Below are 26,117 nucleotides of genomic sequence, written 5' to 3' on the forward strand. Positions count from 1 at the left end.
TGAATGGTTAGCCAAACTGATAAAAGAGGTACGGCGAAAAGAAGTAACGCCGGAGGAAAGGAAAACTGCTGCTGTATGTCCCACATACAAGAAAGGAGACAAAATGCTGACACAGTACTACAGAGGGATAGTTCTCTTATGCTATAAAGTAATATCAAGAATTATACTGAACAGGCTCAACCTATACATTGAGGAAATATTAGACAGAGCACAAGCATTGTTCAGAAAAGGTAAATCAACAATCGACCCAATATTCACACTAAGACAAATATTAGATAAGAACTGGGAGCACAATCAGCATGACTTTTGCCTGTTTATAGATTTCAACAAAGCACATGACAGCATAGTACATAGTAAGAGAGGAAATGTGGAGGATAATGGCAGAGTATGGGATACCTGAAAAGCTGATAAAGCTAACTAAAATGTGTGTGATTGAATCAAATTGTAAAGTGTAAGTACAGGGGGAGTTCTGAGAAGCATTTGAAGTAAAAACAGGAGTGAGACAGTGAGATATTATATCACCAATCCTGTTCAATTTGGTCCCAAACAACACCCCGAGGAGAGTAACATGTGAAAGTGCAGGAGTCACCACAGGAAAAAAGATTAATGTCCTAACTTTTGCGGATGATATTGTGCTGATAGGAAAGAACACGTAAGACCTGGAGAAAATGGGGACTGTGCTATTGGAAGAAACTAAGGAAGTGGGTCTAAGCATAAATGAAGGTAAAAAAAAGTGCATGGTAGTAGGAAGAAGAGCTCATTTAAGACCAAACCATCTAAAAATCGAAAATCTAGCAATACTGAAGGCAAACATATTAACGTGTCAACATCAACCAACAAAACCTTATAGAACAAATGATAGTAACAAGAATTCAAGCTGTGGGAAGATGTCTAGGAGCTATGGAAAATAGCATAAGATCGAAGTTACTATCTAGGCAGGCAAAAATAAGAATATATCAGACCATCACCAAGCCAATAGTGTGCTATGCAAGAGAGACATGAACCCTGACAAAGAAAACAGACGAAAAACTCATCACTTCTGAAAATAAAGTACTGAGAAAAATACGAGTATATGGAAGAGTGAAGAAAATGAACAGTGGAGAAAAAGAAAAAAACAGAGAACTCTTACAATTATAGACACTGCCAAACGTCGCAGCGAGTGTGAAAAAAATGTGTGTGTGAAATCTTATGGGACTTAACTGCTAAGGTCATCAGTCCTTAAGCTTACACACTACTTAACCTAAATTATCTTAAGGGCAAACACACACACACCCATGCCCGAAGAAGGACTCGAACCTCTGCCGGGACCAGCCGCACAGTCCATGACTGCAGCGCCTAAGACCACTCGGCTAATTCCGCGCGGCAGTGTGAAAATTAAGAGACTAAGATGGTACGGACATGTGAGAAGGAGAGGGGAGAACACGGTAGTGAAGTCTGTGATGGATGGAGAACGTGAAGGGAAGAGATCACTGGGACCGCCGAGAATGAGATGGAAGGATGATACCATTGGAGACATGCAGATACTGGGTCTGGGAGATGAAGATGCAGATGACAGGAAAATGTGGAAAGCCAAGGACCGGCTGCCGTTTGTGTGGCCAGCATAAGTAAGTAAGTAGGTAAGCAAGTAAGGGTGCAAATCTCTCTACTGCTCATACTGAACAAACTGTGGAAGCAGCGGTTAATAATAAAATCGACATTACTCCTTTCTCACTTCATTGATCTTTTCTGCCCACGTACCATTCCTAATCCATTATGTATAGAAACACTTCTCTGTCTTTCTTATATTCACAGCGCCAGATTTGCGCCTGGTGGTCAAAATTGGAACTGTTATTTTTCTAGCGTTAATCGCTTCCGCTTTAACGCAGTAGAATATCTACTAAGTTTCACTGTCGTACGTTAATTGCAGCCCACACTAAGCCTCTGTGAGTAGCCGCACTTTAATTATTTATAACCACCCGGTACGAGATACCGGCCATAACAACAGCCCACATAACAATAGCTCTTTGTAAAATCTTTCAGTAGAAATATATTGCACACAAGAAATAGTAACTTAGAAACAGGTTTCATAAATAGCAGACACCAACAAATTAATTAGAAATTTTGAACAATGTTTACAGTGTCAGAGATTTGTTGAATATTGCAGGATGCTCGGGGTGGACAGAACTGTGGAGACTACAAAAAAACAACACATTACTATCCATAATCTAGATATAGTAGGGGTCAGTGAAGTGAAGTGGAAGGAAGAAAAGGATTTCTGGTCAGATGAGTATCGGGTAATATCAACAGCAGCAGAAAATGGTATAACAGGTGTAGGATTCGTTATGAATAGTAAGGTAGGGCAGAGGGTGTGTTACGGTGAACAGTACAGTGACCGGGTTGTCCTAATCAGAATCGACAGCAGACCAACACCGACAACGATAGTTCAGGTATACATGCCGACGTCGCAAGCTGAAGATGAACAGATAGAGAAAGCGTACGAGGATATTGAAAGGGTAATGCAGTATGTAAAGGGGGACGAAAATCTAATAGTCATGGGCGACTGGAATGCAGTTGTAGGGGAAGGAGTAGAAGAAAAGGTTACAGGAGAATATGGGCTTGGGACGAGGAATGAAAGAGGAGAAATACTAATTGAGTTCTGTAACAAGTTTCAGCTAGTAATAGCGAATACCCTCTTCAAGAATCACAAGAGGAGGAGGTATACTTGGAAAAGGCCGGGAGATACGCGAAGATTTCAATTAGATTACATCATGGTCAGACAGAGATTCCGAAATCAGATACTGGATTGTAAGGCGTACCCAGGAGCAGATATAGACTCAGATCACAATATACACTCCTGGAAATTGAAATAAGAACACCGTGAATTCATTGTCCCAGGAAGGGGAAACTTTATTGACACATTCCTGGGGTCAGATACATCACATGATCACACTGACAGAACCACAGGCACATAGACACAGGCAACAGAGCATGCACAATGTCGGCACTAGTACAGTGTATATCCACCTTTCGCAGCAATGCAGGCTGCTATTCTCCCATGGAGACGATCGTAGAGATGCTGGATGTAGTCCTGTGGAACGGCTTGCCATGCCATTTCCACCTGGCGCCTCAGTTGGACCAGCGTTGGTGCTGGACGTGCAGACCGCGTGACACGACGCTTCATCCAGCCCCAAACATGCTCAATGGGGGACAGATCCGGAGATCTTGCTGGCCAGGGTAGTTGACTTACACCTTCTAGAGCACGTTGGGTGGCACGGGATACATGCGGACGTGCATTGTCCTGTTGGAACAGCAAGTTCCCTTGCCGGTCTAGGAATGGTAGAACGATGGGTTCGATGACGGTTTGGATGTACCATGCACTATTCAGTGTCCCCTCGACGATCACCAGTGGTGTACGGCCAGTGTAGGAGATGGCTCCCCACACCATGATGCCGGGTGTTGGCCCTGTGTGCCTCGGTCGTATGCAGTCCTGATTGTGGCGCTCACCTGCACGGCGCCAAACACGCATACGACCATCATTGGCACCAAGCCAGAAGCGACTCTCATCGCTGAAGACGACACGTCTCCATTCGTCCCTCCATTCACGCCTGTCGCGACACCACTGGAGGCGGGCTGCACGATGTTGGGGCGTGAGCGGAAGACGGCCTAACGGTGTGCGGGACCGTAGCCCAGCTTCATGGAGACGGTTGCGAATGGTCCTCGCCGATACCCCAGGAGCAACAGTGACCCTAATTTGCTGGGAAGTGGTGGTGCGGTCCCCTACGGCACTGCGTAGGATCCTACGGTCTTGGCGTGCATCCGTGCGTCGCTGCGGTCGGGTCCCAGGTCGACGGGCACGTGCACCTTCCGCCGACCACTGGCGACAACATCGATGTACTGTGGAGACCTCACGCCCCACGTGTTGAGCAATTCGGCGGTACGTCCACCCGGCCTCCCGCATGCCCACTATACGCCCTCGCTCAAAGTCCGTCAACTGCACATACGGTTCACGTCCACGCTGTCGCGGCATGCTACCAGTGTTAAAGACTGCGATGGAGCTCCGTATGCCACGGCAAACTGGCTGACACTGACGGCGGCGGTGCACAAATGCTGCGCAGCTAGCGCCATTCGACGGCCAACACCGCGGTTCCTGGTGTGTCCGCTGTGCCGTGCGTGTGATCGTTGCCTGTACAGCCCTCTCGCAGTGTCCGGAGCAAGTATGGTGGGTCTGACACACCGGTGTCAATGTGTTCTTTTTTCCATTTCCAGGAGTGTAGTAGTGATGAAGAGTAGGCTGAAGTTCAAGACATTAGTCAGGAAGAATCAATACGCAAAGAAGTGGGATACGGAAGTACTAAGGAATGACGAGATACGTTTGAAGTTCTCTAACGCTATAGATACAGCAATAAGGAATAGCGCAGTAGGCAGTACAGTTGAAGAGGAATGGATATCTCTAAAAAGGGCCATCACAGAAGTTGGGAAGGAAAACATAGGTACAAAGAAGGTAGCTGCGAAGAAACCGTGGGTAACAGAAGAAATACTTCAGCTGATTGATGAAACGAGGAAGTATAAACATGTTCCGGGAAAATCAGGAATACAGAAAACAAGTCGCTGAGGAATGAAATAAATAGGAAGCGCAGGGAAGCTAAGACGAAATGGCTGCAGGAAAAATGTGAAGACATCGAAAAAGATGTGATTGTCGGAAGGACAGACTCAGCACACAGGAAAGTCAAAACAACCTTTGGTGACATTAAAAGCAACGGTGGTAACATTAAGAGTGTAACGGGAATTCCACTGTTAAATGCAGAGGAGAGAGCAGATAGGTGGAAAGAATACATTGAAAGCCTCTATGTGGGTGAAGATTTGTCTGATGTGATAGAAGAAGAAACAGGAGTCGATTTAGAAGAGATAGGGGATCCAGTATTAGAATCGGAATTTAAAAGAGCTTTGGAAGACTTACGGTCAAATAAGGCAGAAGGGATAGATAACATTCCATCAGAATTTCTAAAATCAGTGGGGGAAGTGGCAACAAGACGGCTATTCACGTTGGTGTGTAGAATATATGAGTCTGGCGATATACCATCTGACTTTCGGAAAGGCATCATCCACACAATTCCGAAGACGGCAAGAGCTGACAAGTGCGAGAATTATCGTACAATCAGCTTATCAGCTCATGCATCGAAGCTGCTTACAAGAATAATATACAGATGAATGGAAAAGAAAATTGAGAATGCGCTAGGTGACGATCAGTTTGGCTTTAGGAAAAGTAAAGGGACGAGAGAGGCAATTCTGACGTTACGGCTAATAATGGAAGCAAGGCTAAAGAAAAATCAAGACACTTTCATACGATTTGTCGACCTGGAAAAAGCGTTCGACAATATAAAATGGTGCAAGCTGTTCGAGATTCTGAAAAAAGTAGGGGTAACCTATAGGGAGAGACGGGTCATATACAATATGTACAACAACCAAGAGGGAATAATAAGAGTGGACGATCAAGAACGAAGAGCTCGTATTAAGAAGGGTGTAAGACAAGGCTGTAGCCTTTCGCCCCTACTCTTCAATCTGTACATCGAGGAAGCAATGATGGAAATAAAAGAAAGGTTCAGGAGTGGAATTAAAATACAAGGTGAAAGGATATCAATGATACGATTCGCTGATGACATTGCTATCCTGAGTGACAGTGAAGAAGAATTAAATGATCTGCTGAACGGAATGAACAGTCTAATGAGTACACAGTATGGTTTGAGAGTAAATCGGAGAAAGACGAAGGTAATGAGAAGTAGTAGAAATGAGAACAGCGAGAAACTTAACATCGGGATTAATGGTCACGAAGTCAATGAAGTTAAGGAATTCTGCTACCTAGGCAGTAAAATAACCAATGACGGACGGAGCAAGGAGGACATCAAAAGCAGACTCGCTATGGCAAAAAAGGCATTTCTGGCCAATAGAAGTCTACTAATATCAAATACCGGCCTTAATTTGAGGAAGAAATTTCTGAGGATGTACGTCTGGAGTACAGCATTGTATGGTAGTGAAACATGGACTGTGGGAAAACTGGAACAGAAGAGAATCGAAGCATTTGAGATGTGGTGCTATAGACGAATGTTGAAAATTAGGTGGACTGATAAGGTAAGGAATGAGGAGGTTCTATGCAGAATCGGAGAGGATAGGAATATGTGGAAAACACTGATAAGGAGAAGGGACAGGATGATAGGACATCTGCTAAGACTTGAGGGAATGACTTCTATGGTACTAGAGGGAGCTGTAGAGGGTAAAAACTGTAGAGGAAGACAGAGATTGGAATACGTCAAGCAAATAATTGAGGACGTAGGTTGCAAGTGCTACTCTGAGATGAAGAGGTTAGCACAGGAAAGGAATTCGTGGCGGGCCGCATCAAACCAGTCAGCAGACTGATCACAAAAAAAAAAAAAAACAAAAAAAAAATCCATAATACTGTGTAGGAAAACGACCTTCAAAACAGATTACAGTCGCGTCGGAATGAACAAAGTAGTCTCTGTGTGCATCCCGCAAAATAGTGGCAAGTTCAGGGAACGATGATAGAGGCGGATACCGACGATGCACCCTTCTCTCATAAGCAGGCCGCAAAGGCTCATAAACATTGAGATCTGCTGACTGTGGTGGCTGAGGAAGATGCGATAAACCATCCTCGTGCTTGCAAAACCAGTTCTGCACTACGCGAGCTGTGTGAACAGGGTTTGTGTCATTTTGGAACATAGCATCACCATTGAGGAACAAACATTTTACCGTGCGATGGACCTGATCAGCCAAAATGGTCACACAATCGTTGGCAGTAATGCGACATCGCAGAGTATTCATTGAGTTCACGGAATACAACAATATGACTGCTCAAATTATCGCTGAACGCCATCATGTTTCAGTCTTGGGACGTAAACTGGCCCAACCAAATGATTTCCTTCAATTGCTCCATTAGACGGCATAGACAGTACACTTTTCTGTTACGAGGATTTGCGCCACTGACTAGTGGTTTTGGAATTCCATCTCGCCCTGGAATTTCTTGCTTCTGCAGCTCCCTTCGTGTTATTTTGCAGATGGCAGGGTTTGCGAGTGCGACATTCACTTCTGCAGTGATGTTTGCAGCTGTCGTCTTCTTACTTTTCAGCACGATCCTTTTCACTGACCGTCCGCCACGATCACACAAGACACACTTGCGTCCGCCTTGTGTCTTGACCTATGATTTTTTTCCGGTTTCCTTCTATGCAGTATAAATCTTCGATACGGTGCCTACTTAAACACCAATCACTTCGGCTCCCTTGGTTATGGAAGCATCCACCAATTCGTCACGGCTGAATTCACTTAGCTCCGACATGGTGAGCTTATAACTACTCAGAACACTGTTCTGGCCACGACTGAAACTTGCAACGTATTGAGAAGATTCAAATACAACAGCGCAACCTGGAGGTTGAATTTTCTCATTTTGAGAGTACTGAAGGGCGAGTTGTTTAATTGTTAAAAACCATTAACAAGCCAAGATAGCATAAAATATTTCTTTATTTAAGATGACTGGTTTCAGCAGACTGTGCTGTCATCTTCAGGTCTTAAAATCTTTTCGTTGTAAAACGTGTTCATTTTACGCTGACCTCTTGTGCGTGAAGTCAGCGTAAAATGAACGTGTTTTACAACGAAAAGATTTTAGCTGAAGATGACAGAATAGTCTGTTGAAACCGGGTGTCTTAAACAAAGAAATATTTTATGCGATCTTGGCTGTTGTATGGTTTTTGGCAACCTACAAGCTTTATTTACGTTCAAGCATACATTTGTCACAGTGCTTCCACGTTTTTGTCGAACCGCAGTAGTACAACCACAGTAGTACAACCGTGTGGCTCCCGATGTTTCGATCGATAAAACCATCAGGAAGGAAGGAGACAAACTGTTTTCACCTAGAAAATGTAGAACGCCTACAAAAGCTTTTTTCAGGAACCAAATCGGTCTTATAGACGGTAGTATCAACATGGATTTCAAGCCCTAATTAATCGGATTCAGTCGAAAAATTTTTATTTTATTATAATTTATCATTTTATTTATAAGCCACTAGTAAGATCAGAGCCATCAGATCCTCTCTTACATCTAATATGGCGCTCTGTTTTACATAATGTTCACACAACGACATAGATGTTATATAAAGATTTATATTTAATATCGGATACATCATTAAATAGGTCGCCCGGTTAGCGTTAAAACGTCCGTACCGGTGTTTGAGCAGGCGAACCCGAATCGGTGGATTGACGACGAGAGTCTATGTGTCTGCCAGTCTGGTTGAGATTTTTCAGATGGTTTCCCACAGCCGAATACCTGAATTCTGGGGCTCCCGTATCGCTACTCAGTTACACGATTCGCAAATACTTGGAAAACTTCCGCGCACACTTTCGCGTGGTATAGTACTAGACGCAGAAAAAGAGGAATAACACTTAAAACAAACTGTAACATAAAAAGTGGAAAGGAGTAGAACCTACAATAGAAAAATCAGAGCTTATAATAATTCATAAAAGTACAAGAACAAAGGCAGACGACGGTTACGTAGACTTAAGCAAAGAGCACTAGCAATAATTAGCATGACAGAAGGAGTGATAGACGACGAAGATTTAACAGAAAAACAACCAATGGAGAGAAGAAAGGAAATGACGAGACTCAGTGAAAAATTATAAAAGGAACAGGAATAACTGGAAGAAGAAAAATACACTTGCTGTGATGTTTGACAGAGAAAAACTAGGCATACGTGTTAATTTCTTTAGGAAGAAAAGAGTCCCCACTTATAAGGGGAACGCGCCTACTTGTCGTCACCGATTTAGTTCAGATCCATAGTATATGGAGGGCTTGGCTTAGAGCAAACAGCATTTTTTTGGCTCAGGTTGGGCTAGGCTTGAGCTGTCCATGCTAGCGTAGCTGCCACGCAACGATAGACACAGCGGAAAGAGAACAAAACGGCGATGTGAGGACGAGGCGTCGAGTCCTTGTGTTACTTATTGAGCAAAAAAAAAAAAAAAAAAAAAAAAAAAAAAAAAAAAAAAAAAAAAAAAAATTGAAATAATGCTCAGTATATTGTATTTATTAATATTTTCATAAAAAGACATGAATACACAAGGTAAAGGAAATTTTGTGATTCGAAACAAAGTTCCAAGAAGGGATAAAGGGATATAAGGTGTGCACTATAATTTTGTATATAAAAGTAGATACTTCTTTTACCTTATAGTTGACGATTTACTTACACGTGCTGGAGGGGGGGGGGGATGTTCATCGTTAAAAACAGGGGAAGGAGTATTTTTCTCGACATCTTGCACACGTTATAAATGCCGCACTTTTACAATTACGTTTTGAAGTTTTTTTAAAGTTTCTATAGAAAAACAAACTTGATTTACATTCAAAGAAGGCATCTAACCACGCGTAACGCATCATTTCGTCAAGCAATGGAGAAGACAGCTGATGGTGTATAATGGAATGTATTTTTATGCAATCTCCTTGGGATGTGACTTCTTTTTCTCTCTCGATGAGCGGTTTTAAAGCTTTTTGATCAAGTTCTTTAACTGACAATAAACATAGACGTCGCAGGGCAGCAGTAGATGAGTGCATTTCGAGGGAATCATTTTAATACTACATGACAGCAATCCTTCGTCTTGAAAAATCTCGTCGGATAATAGTGGATTTGTTTGTCTTCCCCACGAGACAATTAACAGAAGAATTATGTTCTGCACGTAGGGTTTCATCATATGAGTCAAAAAACTTTATATAAGGCTGTTGTTAAGTTTCCCTGGGGTTGCCGAAGTAAAGACGACAATCCTATATTTTACCGCGTACTTACCCACGGTGTTTTAAATCCGCTGTACAAAAGAATCAGTACAGTCATACACAGATTGTAGGCAATAATTTTGCAGAAAGGGCTATAGCCTACTGAGCTGCAGACGAGTAAGTTACCTTGTTAATTTTCGTTTTATTTGTAGTGTAAGTAACGTAAAAAGTGAAAAAAGAAGAATATTTCGCATACGGACTCGACCTCACGACCCTCTGATTACCCCACGGATCTCGGATTACCGTCCCATTGCCGGGAATCAACACTAACGCAAAATGGCTGACGCCTCGCCAACCCGCGCCATAAACGCTATTTTTTTTCTTTTTTTATGAACGCTTGATGATGTGGTGCTCCCACTTGCATCACTTTCACTTCTGGCCAAGACCTGTGTGACCTGCTTATGACATAAATTTGGATGAAATCGGTAATGGCGAGTAGGCGCTATCCCCTTATTAATCAAAATGGCATGATTCAAATCACTGAGATTAAAAATTTGCCTATTTGTTAATATACAGTGGTGATAATACATGCTGCATATTGCTTTATTGTCAAAATGGACATAATAGGAAAGATAGGTAATTTTTTTCTTTAAGGAACAGTCATAAGAAAACAAAAATAATGAAGATAAACACATTTCCACTTGATAAACACAAACGAGGCCCTACAAAAGACTCCAGTGTAAACGCTACAGAATTGTTTCACTGTCATCTTGCTTACCACATTCTTTTTGAGCTAATTGGTCCTCCTCATAATTGGAGACACTTTTGAATGCGGTTAGGCATACTCTTACCAAGTTGTCCAGGTTGACCTGTGGAATATCGTCCCATTCCTCCACAGCGACCGGTGATGCACTGTAAGGTCTCTGGTAGGATAGAAGATTACAAACCGCTTGTTTCAACATGATCCATACATTATCAATGCAACTGAGATATGGAGAACATGGAGGCCATTCCATCGAACCGATTCTGTGCTCCACTAGGAAGGTGTTCACAAGGCTGTCACGAGGGGTGGGGGAGGCTTGCATTGTCGTCCATAAGCGTTAATGCTGCTCCAATATGTTCACCAAATGGAGCCACAATCCGTGCAAGGATGTCGTCTCAGTACTTCACACCGGTCATTCTCGCTTGTAGTGGCGCAAGGGAGTGTCCTGCTTTTGTACATGATTCTGCCCCAAAACTTAACTGGGAATGTCGTGTGACTAGGGCCTCCAGTCAGGTACACCGTTCGCCGGGTGCAAATCTTTAGATTTGACGCCACTTCGGCGACCTGCGCGTCGATGGGGATGAAATGGTGATGATTAGGACAACACAACACCCAGTCCCTGAGCGGAGCAAATCTCCGACCCAGACGGGAATCGAACGCGGGCCCTTGGGATTGACATTCTGTCGCTCTGACCACTCAGCTACCGGTTGTGGACAAAACTTAACTGAACCACCTTGATAAGGTGGCGATCTAAGATACAGTTAGGGAGTAAACTTTGTCCTCGTTTCTCCACATAGGAATATCAGTGTTCCCAGGGCGGAGAATGATACGGATCTCGTCATAAAAGCCCGTTGTGTCCCACTTATGCCTAAACCATGAAGAGTGGTTTCGTAACCATGCGACACGAGCCCCTCTTTGAACACTATTCAGGTAAGGATCCTTGAGAGGTATTCTTGGGCGTAATCTCTGCTTATGGAGCCTATTTTATGTAGCTTGTGTTGACACCTGATCTCCTGTATGTTTGGAACTATTGTCATAGAAGTGTGGCATTGTGTTGAGCGTTCCTGCTTTCTGTTGCGGGCTTTCAGACTACTACGCACCCTCCGACTCTGAGTTGAAATATTAAAATTTTTGGCTGATTTCATTGTCTAGGGGCTGGGATACGTAGTTGCCGCATTACAGACCAAATACTGCTGATTGTTCAGTTTACGATAGGAATACACACATGAATCGAATGGTCGAAGGTTTCTATCACTCGGCAATTGCGAATTATGAATGTAACATATAAATTTATAAATGAAAGATTGCAATTAAATAAAATCTGCAGGTAATGTCTTAACGACTTAAAATGATGAGTGCGATAGTAGGAGTACTTTTGAGAACTGGTATATTTCTGCAAAACCCTTACTGGTGTCGGTGGTCCAGCAGTTGAATAAAACATCAGTTGAATAACAGGGAAACGATAGATTTCTACTGCACGTAATTAGTTATGTACAACAACTTAGCTCGCGAGATATTCACTTCTAAACGCACACTACGTCTTCACTGCAGAAGCCACGGAAATCTCACAAGTGCGCAAGTTGGCTCTCCGAAGTATTTCTATCTGACGCGACCACGCGAACGGCTCCACACTCTCCGAGTCTCTGCCGCGACTCCGCGTCCGTCGCGCCGTCGCGTCCAGCACTTTCCGTGTCGTGTGCCATCTTCTCCAGAACTCCCTCTCCTCTTTCGAAACGACGCTCTTCCCCGCTTCCATCCAGTCTCCTCCCAATTCACGAGCGCTGTGATTGGCTAGAGAGCTCACGCAATGTCTTCAAGCTAACGCACCCACAAACATATTTAAGTACATACGAAATACTGGATTTACATTTAAATAACTTGAAATTAAATAACTATTCTCACGGCTGGACCATAAACACGCTCTAACACACATTATTAAATACATGAACAATTAAATAAACATATATCAAAAGAAAAGAAGCAAAAGGTAGGCCAGGAGCCTAATGTCTCCGTGCTTTCTAAAACGCAGTAAATATTTAACCAATTTCTTCATGAATAGTGTATATCAGATATAAACAAAGACATAGATGAATAAATATATTTATAAGCATGCTGCTACCGGTTTTTCGTGTAGCTGTGGAGTACTTATGGCCTGACGCGATCGATAGTAATCGGCCACGGTGACCTCCTATAACTCATGTACTATTCAAGTTACATGCCTGTAATTTATACCAATTTAGGTTTACACTAATAGCTTCCTAAAGACACGTCGATCCACAAAATCGGATGAAGTGTTTACATTTTGGAAATTCGTTGCTGGGTGTTACTTGTCTAATTTACAGTCAGATACTAAACTTTAAAGTAATAAAGATATTGAATATCTGATTACACCATCAGAATCGTCGTGCAAATAATGGTAATGTACATATTTCTTTTTGAGGTATCATGATTCCTCTGGCTACTATTAATTTAAGGTCTCTCAAAGTACGCCATCTTTGGCACTCCCGGAATAGACATCTCCTTCATCGACACAAAGCACCGTTCTCGTCACAGCGGAATTCCCAGCCACGCGGTTGGACCATGCGCTGAGGCTACCCCTCTCGTCCGGCTAACGTATGGCACCACATGTTTGCTGCCGGGCCGCGGCTGGCCGAGCGGCCACTCCAACTCCGAACATATAATATTTCCAGGACGTTACCTCACATTGTAATACGCAGACATGGTTCCCACACACCTGTTGTTTTTATTCTGCGGCCACTTCTTTGACGATCCTCAACTGATCCTGTCGCTAGGAACTTGCTCCATATTCTAGAGACATCAATTTAATTCACAGCGATGTCTACCTGTTTCATTCCCCGCTCCATCAGAGTACCTGTATGAAGCCTCCGATTGTTGTCCGAACCATCCTGAAGCAACACAACACTTGTAATGACACACAGCGCAGGTAGTGCAATGTTTAAAGGTGACACGGTTGGCACATACTACACAACTGCCCTCTCACGGTAGGAACATGGGCTAGAATTACATTGCAAACCAACCAATCTACTGAGATCATCTTTCTGGGCCGCAACGTGCAGTGTTAAAGTTTCGGCCATATGCATCATTTATTTTTACCACTGTAGAACGATGTCGTCCGAGTAGCGGACGCGCTGCGGACGTTCTGTGAAGCGTTTTGACGCGACGCACTGTGTCTGGTGTCGCAGGCTGTGCAGACGCGCCCAGTGCGAGCGGAAGCTGGCGGCGGCGGGCGCGGCGGCCACCTCTGCCTCGGACTACGTGCAGCGCGCGCACTGCCTGCTGCCGCACGACGCCAGGCCGCCGGTGAGTACCCACTGACTACTGGAGGCAGCCCCAGCCAGCAGCAGCTGAAGCAGCAGCACCTCTGGTGAGGCGCACAACTTGCGTCTTCGTCTTTCACTTCCGCCGCGAGCGGAGAAATTTGGCAGAAACGTTTCAGGCCGGTTTTTTAAAAATTATTTACGAGACCAGAATGAGATTTTCACTCTGCAGCGGAGAGTGCGCTGATATGAAACTTTCTGGCAGATTAAAACTGTGTGCTGGATCGAGACTCAAACTCAGGACCTTTGCCTTTCGTGGGCAAGTGCTCTACCAACTGAGCTACCCAAGCACGACTCACGCCCCGTCCTCACAGCTTTACTTCTGTCAGTACGTCGTCTCCTACCTTCCAAACTTATCAGAAGCTCTTCTGCGAACCTTGCAGAACCAGCACTCCTGAAAGAAAGGATATTGCGGGGACATGGCTTAACCACAGCCTGGGGGATGTTTCCAGAATGAGATTTTCACTCTGCAGCGGAGTGTGCGCTCGTATGAAACTCCCTGGCAGATTAAAACTGTGTGCCGGGCCGAGACTCGAACTCGAGACCTGAGCCTTTCGCGGGCAAGTGCTCTACCAACTGAGCTACGCAAGCACGACTCACAGTCAGTTTTAACCTGCCAGGAAGTTTCATATCAGCGCACACTCCTCTGCAGAGTGAAAATCTCATTCTGGAAACATCCCCCAGGCTGTGGCTATGCCATGTCTCTGCAATATCGTTTCTTTCAGGAGTACTAGTTCTGCAATGTTCGCAGGAGAGCTTCTGTTAGGTTTGGAAAGTAGGACACGAGGTACTGGCAGAAGTGAAGCTGTGAGAACGACACGCAGTTGGTAGAGCACTTGCCCGCAAATGGCAAACGTCCCGAGTTCGAGTCTCGGCCCGACACGCAGTTTCAATTATTTACGAGTTTGCTACACTAAAAAGGAAAAGAAATTGTTTTTATGTTACCTGGTGTATGTGCGTCCTCGTAATGGCCTTGGCCACGTTCCCGCGCAAACTCACTAGGTGGCAGGGCTGTGCTTAGCAACACACTGTTTGGGTTGTTGGCGCATTAATTACGGTGACGCAATGTATGCTGATTGTGAGCAAAGAGTTCTGCGTTAAGCTCGGGAAAACCGCTAGTGAAACGAGGACAATGATTACGCAAGCATGTGCAGACGAGGCACTTTCAAGAAGTCGTGCTTGCGAGTGGCACTAAAGGTTCGTCGAGGCAGAGAATCGCTCCAAGACTATCCCAGAGCTCGTCGCCCATCTACAGCACATACCGCGGAGCGTGTAAGGCAGTTATTGCAAGAAGACCGTCATGCAATTGTGCGTGAGATACCGGAATAACTTAATTTGAATAATGATATTGTCATAAGATTTTACGCGAAGATTTATGGAAACGGAAACTTAATGCAAAACTCATCCCTCACACACTAACAGACGAACTGAAAGAGGAAATACGAAGAATTGTTTAGTGGTGGATATGAAAGTTGGTGCTACCAGTATATTGCTGAATGGCGGAATTGCGCATCGCCAGTCTCGAGCAAACTCAAACGACAACCAACGGTAACAAAGACAATGTTGATCGCATTCTTTGATAATAAAGGATTAGTTCACCATGTTTATATTCGTCTATGTCAAACAGTGAACCAAACTCTTTACATCGAAGTCCTGAAGTGTTTGTGACAGGCAATCCAACGTTGCCGCCAGACATTCCGTGATTACCACCCACATCTGTACTCGCCTGACCTCTCGCGCCTTGCGATTTTTTCTTGTTTCCACAAGTTAAAGGGCGGCTGACAGAAAAGCTTCAGCAAGGCATCCCAGAGATCCAGCGTGCTATAACAAATGAGCTCAGAGGCATCGCAGTTGAAAATTCCCTTGCTTGCTTCCAAGACCTCCAGAAACGTTGGCAACTGTAAATTGGTGGCCGATGGGACTACTTCGATAGGAGTAAATGCAATTACTTGGTAAATGCAATTTTCTATTTTTTTTAAAAAAAAGCCTGTCCTGGAAATTTTCTGACACAGGGAGATGTGAATCGCTCAATGACTGGCTAATAGCACGCAGTAAGTTATACTGAGCAGTGAACGTTCGAAGCAGTTAATAGAGAGAAGGCGCGAATGTAATGCAGGAACGCATTTACTCTTTATAGATTAAGTAAAAGCCTTCGATTGTGCAAATAACTGCGGACACCGGAGATTTGTCGATCTTTCCCGCGTCATTAAAATGGATGCGCTGCTCAAGTGACTTGAGAGGTCGCTCCCGCGTGGTTATTACAGGTACATATGTCTGCGATGGTCCAGTGTTGCGCCGTCTGGCAGCCTTAGGTCTTACTTTAAAGCTGTTGCCCCCATTCGGTCACTGAACTAAAATCTGTTCACAAGAACTATATTAAAAATTGTGAAAGCTACCAATTCTTCTCTGATTATTTGGTTAAAATTGTTAATTATACTGAAGAAACATTATCAAGTTTAATTTTAATTCATATTAATAAATAAAATGAAATATAGTTCTCGCATAAAAACGATGAATAATATACAACAGAACTGTGAATTATTGGTCGTTGATACCGGTAATTTCTCAGAGTAAGTAAAGAGTTTAAAAAATAAAGATGATATAATACTTACAAAAAAGAGTTTCTTTACTGTTTACCTTAAATATAATCTATACTTGAAGTGATCTATCCTTTAACCATCTTTTATACTTCTCGTATTTTTCGAAGTCCACAATAATTTTTTATATGGATGTGTACAGTTTGTGTGTCTCTGTTTAATTTTCATTGCACTTATACTTGTTTCGTTCGGATGCTTTTCTGAAATTATCTGCCATATTAGGTAAGTCGAAAGAACCATTACCACCACGAAACTGACACCGAAAAAGACATGGTGGTGTTTAACACGAAAAAGGTAAAGTGTTTTCTAGTACATAAGCAAGTAGAAAGCATTGTTTCGCCTAAGAATTTCGCTGAAATAACGGTTCATGCATCCATGCATGTCATCGTCTATACATTTATAAGGAAACAAAAATCTTCTCCCTTAGACAGAATTTTTTGAACAATAGTTTAACACAGCACTCATAGGTAGCATAAGTCTATGCAGTAATAATTATACAGGCTGATTTAGCTGCCCCTAACGATTTCATTTTATGCAGCCTGCAATGTTATTTCTGGTCTTCAAAAAACACGCGCGAAATTTCATATTCCCACGCTCGCGAAGCGAAAACTATCGGTTCTTCATTAAAAAAAATGAACAGGACCTTCTTGTAGAAAATGTACCGTGGTTAAAATTTGTTCTAGGACACGGTTCAGCTGGTGGCCGTAGTTTTCGACTTACTCAAGAAAAGTTACTAAAGTGACTCCACACTCAACCTCCACCGATCAAAATCTCTTATAGTATGTTGTTGATGGTACTCCCTCCTACGAATGTACAAAAATTTGGGACTGTACCAATTATTACGAATTATTTCCCGCATTTGACCTTTCTGGCCTTCATTGACTGACCTTATTATGACATCAGCTTAGTTGAGCTCTTAGAAATTATAAAATTGACGTTTTTGTAAATTTTACCCAACAATTTTGTGAGTTTTTAACAGCATAAAATAAACAATGACATTATTGTATCCGTCACGCACTCTCACTACGAAACTACTGTGCTTGTAAAGGTTAAGTTTGGATCGAATTGTCAACGTAATTAGTCTTAGTGTAAATCTTACAAAAGTCTTTTCTCTTTCATTACCCGGGAACGCTCAAATTAATAGCGATAAAGAAATAGCCGACTATGCTGATAGCCAATAAATAGAGACAAAAACGGTCGAATATCGGGAATAGTTCGCGTAGTCGGATATTTTCGTACATTGTTAGGAGGAAAGGCTTCGAGCAAGATGTAGACTGGTGAAGAATGAGTATAGGCGTGAAGGCGCATTTAAAGGTCACTTTTGACATTTTTCTTGAATAGCTTGCAAACCGTGGCCTTCAGCAAAACGTATACTCGTGCAAAATTTAACTACATTTTCTAAAAGTTTTTTCTAAAAAACGATCCTATTCATTTTTTCTGTACTCTAATCGTTTGAGCATAGCGAGGGACAGAAGATGAAAAATTTACGTATGGTTAATTAACATTGCGGGTTGCATAAAAGGACAGCGACAGTGGCAGCTGAGTCACCTTCTACACAGGGTGTTACAAAAAGGTACGGCCAAACTTTCAGGAAACATTCCTCACACACAAAGAAAGAAAATATGTTGTGTGGACATGTGTCCGGAAACGCTTACTTTCCATGTTAGAGCTCATTTTATTACTTCTCTTCAAATCACATTAATCATGGAACGGAAACACACAGAACGTACCAGCGTGACTTCACCCACTTTGTTACAGGAAATGTTCAAAATGTCCTCCGTTAGCGAGGATACATGCATCCACCCTCTGTCGCATGGAATCCCTGATGCGCTGATGCAGCCCTGGAGAATGGCGTATTGTATCACAGCCGTCCACAATACGAGCACGAAGAGTCTCTACATTTTGTACCGGGGTTGCATAGACAAGAGCTTTCAAATGTACCATAAATGAATGTCAAGAGGGTTGAGGTCAGGAGAGCGTGGAGGCCATGGAATTGGTCCGCCTCTACCAATCCATCGGTCACCGAATCTGTTGTTGAGAAGCGTACGAACACTTCGACTGAAATGTGCAGGACCTCCATCGTGCATGAACCAAATGTTGTGTCGTACTTGTAAAGGCACATGTTCCAGCAGCACAGGTAGAGTATCCCTTATGAAATCATGATAACGTGCTCCATTGAGCGTAGCCGGCCGGTGTGGCCGTGCGGTTAAAGGCGCTTCAGTCTGGAACCGCGTGACCGCTACGGTCGCAGGTTCGAATCCTGCCTCGGGCATGGATGTGTGTGATGTCCTTAGGTTAGTTAGATTTAATTAGTTCTAAGTTCTAGGCGACTGATGACCTCAGAAGTTAAGTCGCATGGTGCTCAGAACCATTTGAACCATTTTTTGACCGTAGGTGGAAGAACATGGGGCCCAATCAAGACATCACCAACAATGCCTGCCCAAACTTTCACAGAAAATCTGTGTTGATGACGTGATTGCACAATTGCGTGCGGATTCTCGTAAGCCCACACATGTTGATTGTGAAAATTTACAATTTGATCACGTTGGAATGAAGCGTCATCCGTAAAGAGAACATTTGCACTGAAATGAGGATTGACACATTGTTGGATGAACCATTCGCAGAAGTGTACCCGTGGAGGCCAATCAGCTGCTGATAGTGCCTGCACACGCTGTACATGGTACGGAAACAACTGGTTCTCCCGTAGCACTCTCCATACAGTGACGTGGTCAACGTTACCTTGTACAGCAGCAACTTCTCTGACGCTGACATTAGGGTTATCTTCAACTGCACGAAGAACTGCCTCGTCCATTGCAGGCGTCCTCGTCGTTCTAGGTCTTCTCCAGTCGCGAGTCATAGGCTGGAATGTTCCCTGCTCCCTAAGACGCCGATCAATTGCTTCGAACCTCTTCCTGTCGCGACACCTTCGTTCTGGAAATCTGTCTCGATACAAACGTACCGCACCACGGCTATTGCCCCGTGCTAATCCATACAACAAATGGGCATCTGCCAACTCCGCATTTGTAAACATTGCACTGACTGCAAAACCACGTTCGTGAGGAACACTAACCTGTTGATGCTACGTACTGATGTGCTTGATGCTAGTACTGTAGAGCAATGAGTCGCATGTCAACACAAGCACCGAAGTCAACATTACCTTCATTCAATTGGGCCAACTAACGATGAATCGAGGAAGTACAGTACATACTGACGAAACTAAAATCAGCTCTAACATGGAAATTAAGCGTTTCCAGACACATGTCCACATAACATCTTTTCTTTATTTGTGTGTGAGGAATGTTTCCTGAAAGTTTGGCCGTACCTTTTTGTAACACCCTGTATGCACTGAGGTGACAAAAGTCATGGGTTAGCGATATGCACACAAAAAAGGTGCGGGACTATCGCGTGAACAAGGTATCAAAGGGAAGTTCTTTGGCGGAACTGTCATTTGTACTCAGGTGATTCATGTGAAAAGGCTTCCGACGTGATTACGGCCGCACGACGGGAATTAACAACTCTGAACGCGGAATGGTAGTTGAAGCTAGACACATGGGACATTCCATTTCGGAAATCGTTAGGCAGTTCAGTATTCCGAGGTCCACAGTATCAAGAGTGCGTCGACAATACCAAATTTCAGGCATTACCTCTCACCATGGACAATGCAGAGGCCGACGACCTTCACTTAACGACCAAGAGCAGTAGTGTTTGCGTAGAGTTTTCAGTGCTAACAGACAAGCAAAAATGTGTGAAATAACCGCAGAAACCACTGTGGGACGTACGACGAATGTATCGGTTATTCTAATGAGGGGTAATTTGTCGTTAATGGGCTACGGAAGCAGACGACAACGTGAGTGGCTTTGCTAATGGCACGACATCGCTTTCAGAGTGTCTCTTGGGCTCGTGAACAAATCGATTGGACCCTAGCAGACTGAAAAACCCTGGCCTCTTCAGATGAGTGTCGATTACAGTTGTGAAGAATTGATGGTAGGGTTCGAGAGTGGCGCAGACCCCACGAAGTCTTGGATCCAAGTTGTCAACAAGGCACTGTGCAAGCTGATGATGGCTCCATAACGGTGTGGGATGTGTTGACATGGAATTTACTGGATCGTCTGGTTGTTCAGCTACTTGGAGACCATTTATAGGCATCATGTACTTAAACAGCATTGGAATTTTTATGGGTGACAATGCGCTATGTCACTGGGCCACAAGTTTTTGCGACTGGTTTGAAGAACATTCTGAACAATTTGAGCGAATGGTTTGGCCACCCAGATCGCCCGTCATGAATCCCATCGAATATCTATTGGACGTGATCGAAAGGTCAGTTCGTGCACAAAATCCTGCACCGGTAATAATTTCGCAGTTATGGACAGCTCTAGAGGCGGAACGGCGCAATATTTTTGCAACAGACTTCAAACGACTTCTTGAGTTCATGCCACGTCGAGCTGCTGCACTACGGAGGGGAAAAGGAGGTCTGCAAGGTAAGGAAAGCCCAAGAAGTGAACTTAAGGTGCGACATAATGCCACGCAGGAGGCCGCGACCATTAAGTTAGCTGAGGAATCTTGTTTCACTACTGAATCGGTCACTAGAATAAACTGAATATCTCCAAAGAAAAATACACTGAAGAGCCAAAGAAACTGGTATAGGCATGCGTATTCAAATACAGAGAGATATGTAAACTGGGCAGAATAGTGACCTGCGGTCGGCTACGCCTATATACGACAACAATAATCTGGCTCAGTTATTAGATCGGTTACTGCTGCTGCAATGGCAAGTTATCAAGATTTAAGTGAGTTTGAAAGTGGCGTTATAGTCGGCACGTGAGCGATGGAACACAGCATCACTGAGGTAGCAATAAAGTGCGTATTTTCCCATACGACCATTTCACCAGTGTACCGGGAATATCACGAATTCAGTAAAACATCAAATCCCCGACATCTTTGCAGCCGGAAAAAGATTCTGCAACAATCGGACCAATGACGACTGAAGAGCATCATTAACGTAACAGAAGTGCAACCCTTCCGCAAATTGCTGCAGATTTCAATGCTGGGCCATCTAAAAGTGTCAGCGTGCGAACCATTCAGCGAAACATCATCGATATCGAAACTTCCTGGCAGATTAAAACTGTGTGCCCGACCGAGACTCGAACTCGGGACCTTTGCCTTTCGCGGGCAAGTGCTCTACCAACTGAGCTACCGAAGCACGACTCACGCCCGGTACTCACAGCTTTATTTCTGCCAGTACCTCGTCTCCTACCTTCCAAACTTTACAGAAGCTCTCCTGCGAGGATGGAAGGTACTTAAACATATATATCTTTTACTGTAAATACGTGCTATGTATTAAACTTCGTGGCAGATTAAAACAGTGTACCGAGCCGAAAGTCGAACTTGGAGCTTTTGCCTCTCGTCGGCACGCGCTCTACCAACTGAGCTACCCAAGCACGGCACACGTCCCGTCTTTACAACTTTCCTCCCACCAGTACCTCATATTCTATCTTCCAAACTTCACAGAAGTTCTCTTGCGAAACTTCCGGAACTACCACTTCTGGAAGAAAGGATGCTGCGGAGATATGTATTATGTAACCTGTGTTGTTGTTTTATGACTTGTTGTATATTCTTGCGTCTAAATATCCTCTCAGTCATGCGACTGGACTCGTGATTTCCTGTCAGTGAGGTCACAGTTAGTAGTAATTGATGGAAAGTCACTTAGTAAAACGGAAGTGATATCTGGCGTTCCCCAGGGTAGTGTTATAGGGTCTCTGTTGTTACATATCTATATAAATGATTTATGAGACAATCTGAGCAGCTGGCTTAGGTTATTTGCAGATGATGCTGTCTTGTATCTTCTAGTAAAGTCATCAGAAGATAAAAAAATGCAAAACGAGTATAAAAATATGTCTGCGTGGGGGTAAAACTGGCAATTAACCCTAAATAATGAAAAGGGCGAGATCGTGGACATGTGTTAAAAGGAATCTTTTAAACTTCGATTACACGATAAATCAACCAAATCTCACGGCCATACCTTCACTAAATACCTAGGAATTACAATCATTAACAATTTAAATAGGAAAGGGCACACAGAAAATGTTGTGGGGAAGGCGAACCAAATACTGCATTTTATTGGCAGAACACTTAGAAGGTGAGCCATATCTTCTAAACAGGCTGCCTACCCTACGCTTGTCCGTCGCTTTTTGGAATACTGCTTCATAGTGTGGATCCTTACCGGATAGAGTTAACGGAGTACATCGAGAAAATTCAAAGAAGACCAGCACGTTTAATATAATCGAGAAATAGGTGAGAGATCGTGACGGACATGATACAGAATATGGGGTGGACGTCCGTGTTCGGTTTGTATGAGCAATAAATAGTATATAGCTTAGGGCATAGCCTACAGTTACTGTAATTAGTAATAATACAACTATAGTATGGTCATGTAGTGGATCTTCTCAAGAAATTTCGATCACCAGTTTTCTCCTATGAAGGTGAAAATACTTTGTTGACGCCGAACCACATAGGAAGAAACGATCATCGTAATAAAACAAGGAAAATAAGAGCTCGCACGGAAAGAGATAAGTGTTCATTTTTTCTGCACGCTGTTGGAGAGTGGAATAATACACAGTTATTGTGAAGGTGGATCGATGAACCATCTGACAGGTACTTAAGTGTGACTTACAGAGAATCGATGCAGATGTAGATCCGTTTACAATGGTTCTATGGAACAAAAAGTACATCGAATGTATTGGTTACCAATATTTGAGTTTAAAATACATCACTATGCACTTTTGTCAGCTTCATAGGAAGTATATGCAGATCAAAATTATGTAGTTAACATCTTATTTCTTCCACTGTGCTGTAAGAGCTAATAAATATCGTATTGGTGAGAGTAAAGCCAGTAATTCTGTTCCATTATCACTGTTATCTACATCTCACTGAATGTATGCGTGTTATACATGTGGAAGTGTGTGAGATGATTACAAGGCAGCAGCCTGCAGTAAGTGTGACGGCTGTGCTGCAGGTGGACCCGCAGTGGGAGTTCCCGCGCTCTCGCCTGCTGCTGGAGAAGACGCTGGGGGAGGGCGAGTTCGGCCGCGTGCTGCGCGCCAGGGCCATCGACATCGCCGGCGTCACGGGTGAGGACAACGTTTGCAGCAGCTTACTAACTGATCAAACAACGTTTGCAGCACCTGTATAACTTAGAACAGGGGAGGACGTTCACGGGCAAGAGTGCGAAAGCGCCCAGCCTCGCTTCATCCTTTCCCCACCGCCACGTCACGCTCTCTGACCGCGAGGAGGAGGAAGAGGGGAAAACTGCGAACGCGCAACATTTAATCGGCAGACCACTTGCACTGCATACTACTTCGTTTTATATTTCACATTTCTCAACAACATAGTTCACAAATAAAACAAATTGCCAGTATTATTTAATTATTTTTGGCGCGCTGAAGACATAATATAATTTTTACCTGGTACAGACCGTTGGTACACAAAAAAACGCAGACAGTTTCATTGATTTTCGCACTCATGTTACCACAGAATTTTGATTTATTTAGTTTCATAGTCGAGAAACTGTATTTCACACAAATATTTCGATCGAAATATTGTAGCACTTTTGCAGCCTCATTATGGACATTGGAAACTCTACCTGAGGAAAGCAATGTAGACGTTCTGGACAGTTTTAAGGTAAAAGGATTTGTCATTAAGACGGGAATTACCTCGCAGATCAGTCAGCTACATCTGAACATGAATAGCGACTCTTTCAACTGAAACGGCAAACGGTCTCGGAAACAGCTGGGAAACTGGTAAGGTTGACAGTGTGCTCAAAATCTTTATGGAATTTTTCTTGTAATCCTTTCAAGAGGACAACAAATTCTCCAGACTTCGCGTGTTCGTTAACGCCATTGAACTTAGCAAACAAGACTGTCTTTGTCAGAATGTGTCCTTTCTAAAACGCGATTTTCTTGTTAAATGTGTCCACATCAAACCAGAAAGGAGTTACCTTGAGATTTCTTGCTGTGGGCAGTGTGCAGTCAAAAATGGTTCAAATGGCTCTGAGCACTAAGGGACTTAACTTTAGAGGTCATCAGCCTTCTAGAACTACTAAAAACCTAACTAATTCTAAGTTCTAGGGGACAGATGACCTCAGAAGGTGAGTCCCATAGTCCTCAGAGCCATTTCAACAATTTTGATCCTAACTAACGTAAGGACATCACACACATCCTTGCCCGAGGCAGGATTCGAACCTGCGACCGTAGCGGTCGCGCGGTTCCAGACTGTAGCGCCTAGAACCGCTCGGCCACTCCAGCCGGCCGTGTGCAGTCAAGCGCACTTAAAATGCGAAATCTGCACTCTATCCTGGATGTCCTATTTTTCGTTCCTGCACTCCTTTTTCGTTCATAAATTCTACAACAGCGAGTTTTAAGTCGAAAAATCGTTCCAGACATGCCCCTTGACGTTACAGTAATATGTGGAATGTCCATTCTCTTCGTTCAGTTCCACTGTAAACTGTTGCAATTGACAATGGAATAATGCATACCACTTCAGAAATTTCACTATTCGTACCGTCAATTTCTTCACGTCCTCCACGCCTACAAATTGAGCACGAAGTGATATACAGAACAATGAATCCTATCTGTCGATCATTGTAAGTTTCTGGTCTTTCATTTTCAATTAAATCATAAATTCTTTCTGTTTGATACTGTAACGTCATTTCATAGCAAATACGCAGTACCCGCCGTTTATCCTCTTCCTCTGTTATTCAAATGGTTCAAATGGCTCTGAGCACTATGGGACTCAACTGCTGAGGTCATTAGTCCCCTAGAACTTAGAACTAGTTAAACCTAAATAACCTAAGGACATCACACACATCCATGCCCGAGGCAGGATTCGAACCTGCGACCGTAGCGGTCTTGCGGTTCCAGACTGCAGCGCCTTTAACCGCACGGCCACTTCGGCCGGCCTCTGTTATTCCCATGCATCTCTAAGGATTACCTGCGGCCCACATACACTGAACGCATGAGGTTTAGCACGCCGCGGCTGGTCCTGCCTTAGAACGTGCGTGAGATAAGTCTCAAGGGAATCAGAAAATGATAGACAAAGCCTTACGAAGCTAAACAGAAACCTGGCGAGGAATTCCGTCATGAGCAAGACACTGTTTCATAGTTTTGTTTCACCTAGACATGTTTCAGCTATTTATGTAATATGTACAGGGGTTTTTTCACAATTGTTGTTACATGTTAACCTCACATGTCGGTTATACAGCTCAAAAATATTTATATTTGAAAACGGAACGATTATTAAGTGCTAAGTATGTTACAGTGGTTTCCACAGCACTAGAAAGTTAAGACATATGTCACGGAGTTTAGGCATTACATGTAGTCCATGTACGATATGTTTAAAGATTTTAGTTTGTTTACATACCTCACATAACGTGTATGGGAGTAGCTTTAAACCTACCATGCAGTCTGCGGCTTGGTACCTACAAACAACGAAATGTAATTGATGAATTCTTCTCGGGTTATCAGCTGAGTGGTGGCGTCGTCTTCGCCGGAAGATGATGGGTACGAAACTCATCGAGACCTTGCGACAAGACGACGGCACCACTCAGCTGGTAACCCGAGAAGAATTCATCTGTGGAACACGCCGAGAAAGACCACAATCGCAACGAAACGTAATTTGTTTTTCTGT

At 43.5% G+C, this 26,117-nt stretch overlaps 1 protein-coding gene across 1 annotated transcript in view; it reads left to right on the top strand.

Annotated features, from left to right (window-relative positions):
- LOC126456245 (uncharacterized) overlaps positions 1 to 26,117 on the top strand; it is a 410,153-nt gene that overhangs the window by 339,472 nt on the left and 44,564 nt on the right. The window contains exons 13-14 of the mRNA XM_050091997.1: positions 13,705 to 13,822; positions 23,449 to 23,563. Coding sequence (XP_049947954.1) covers positions 13,705 to 13,822; positions 23,449 to 23,563 — 233 coding nt within the window. The remainder of the gene's footprint in view (positions 1 to 13,704; positions 13,823 to 23,448; positions 23,564 to 26,117) is intronic.

Source organism: Schistocerca serialis, chromosome 2, assembly GCF_023864345.2.
Source record: "Schistocerca serialis cubense isolate TAMUIC-IGC-003099 chromosome 2, iqSchSeri2.2, whole genome shotgun sequence".
NCBI classification, from domain to species: Eukaryota; Metazoa; Arthropoda; class Insecta; order Orthoptera; family Acrididae; genus Schistocerca; species Schistocerca serialis.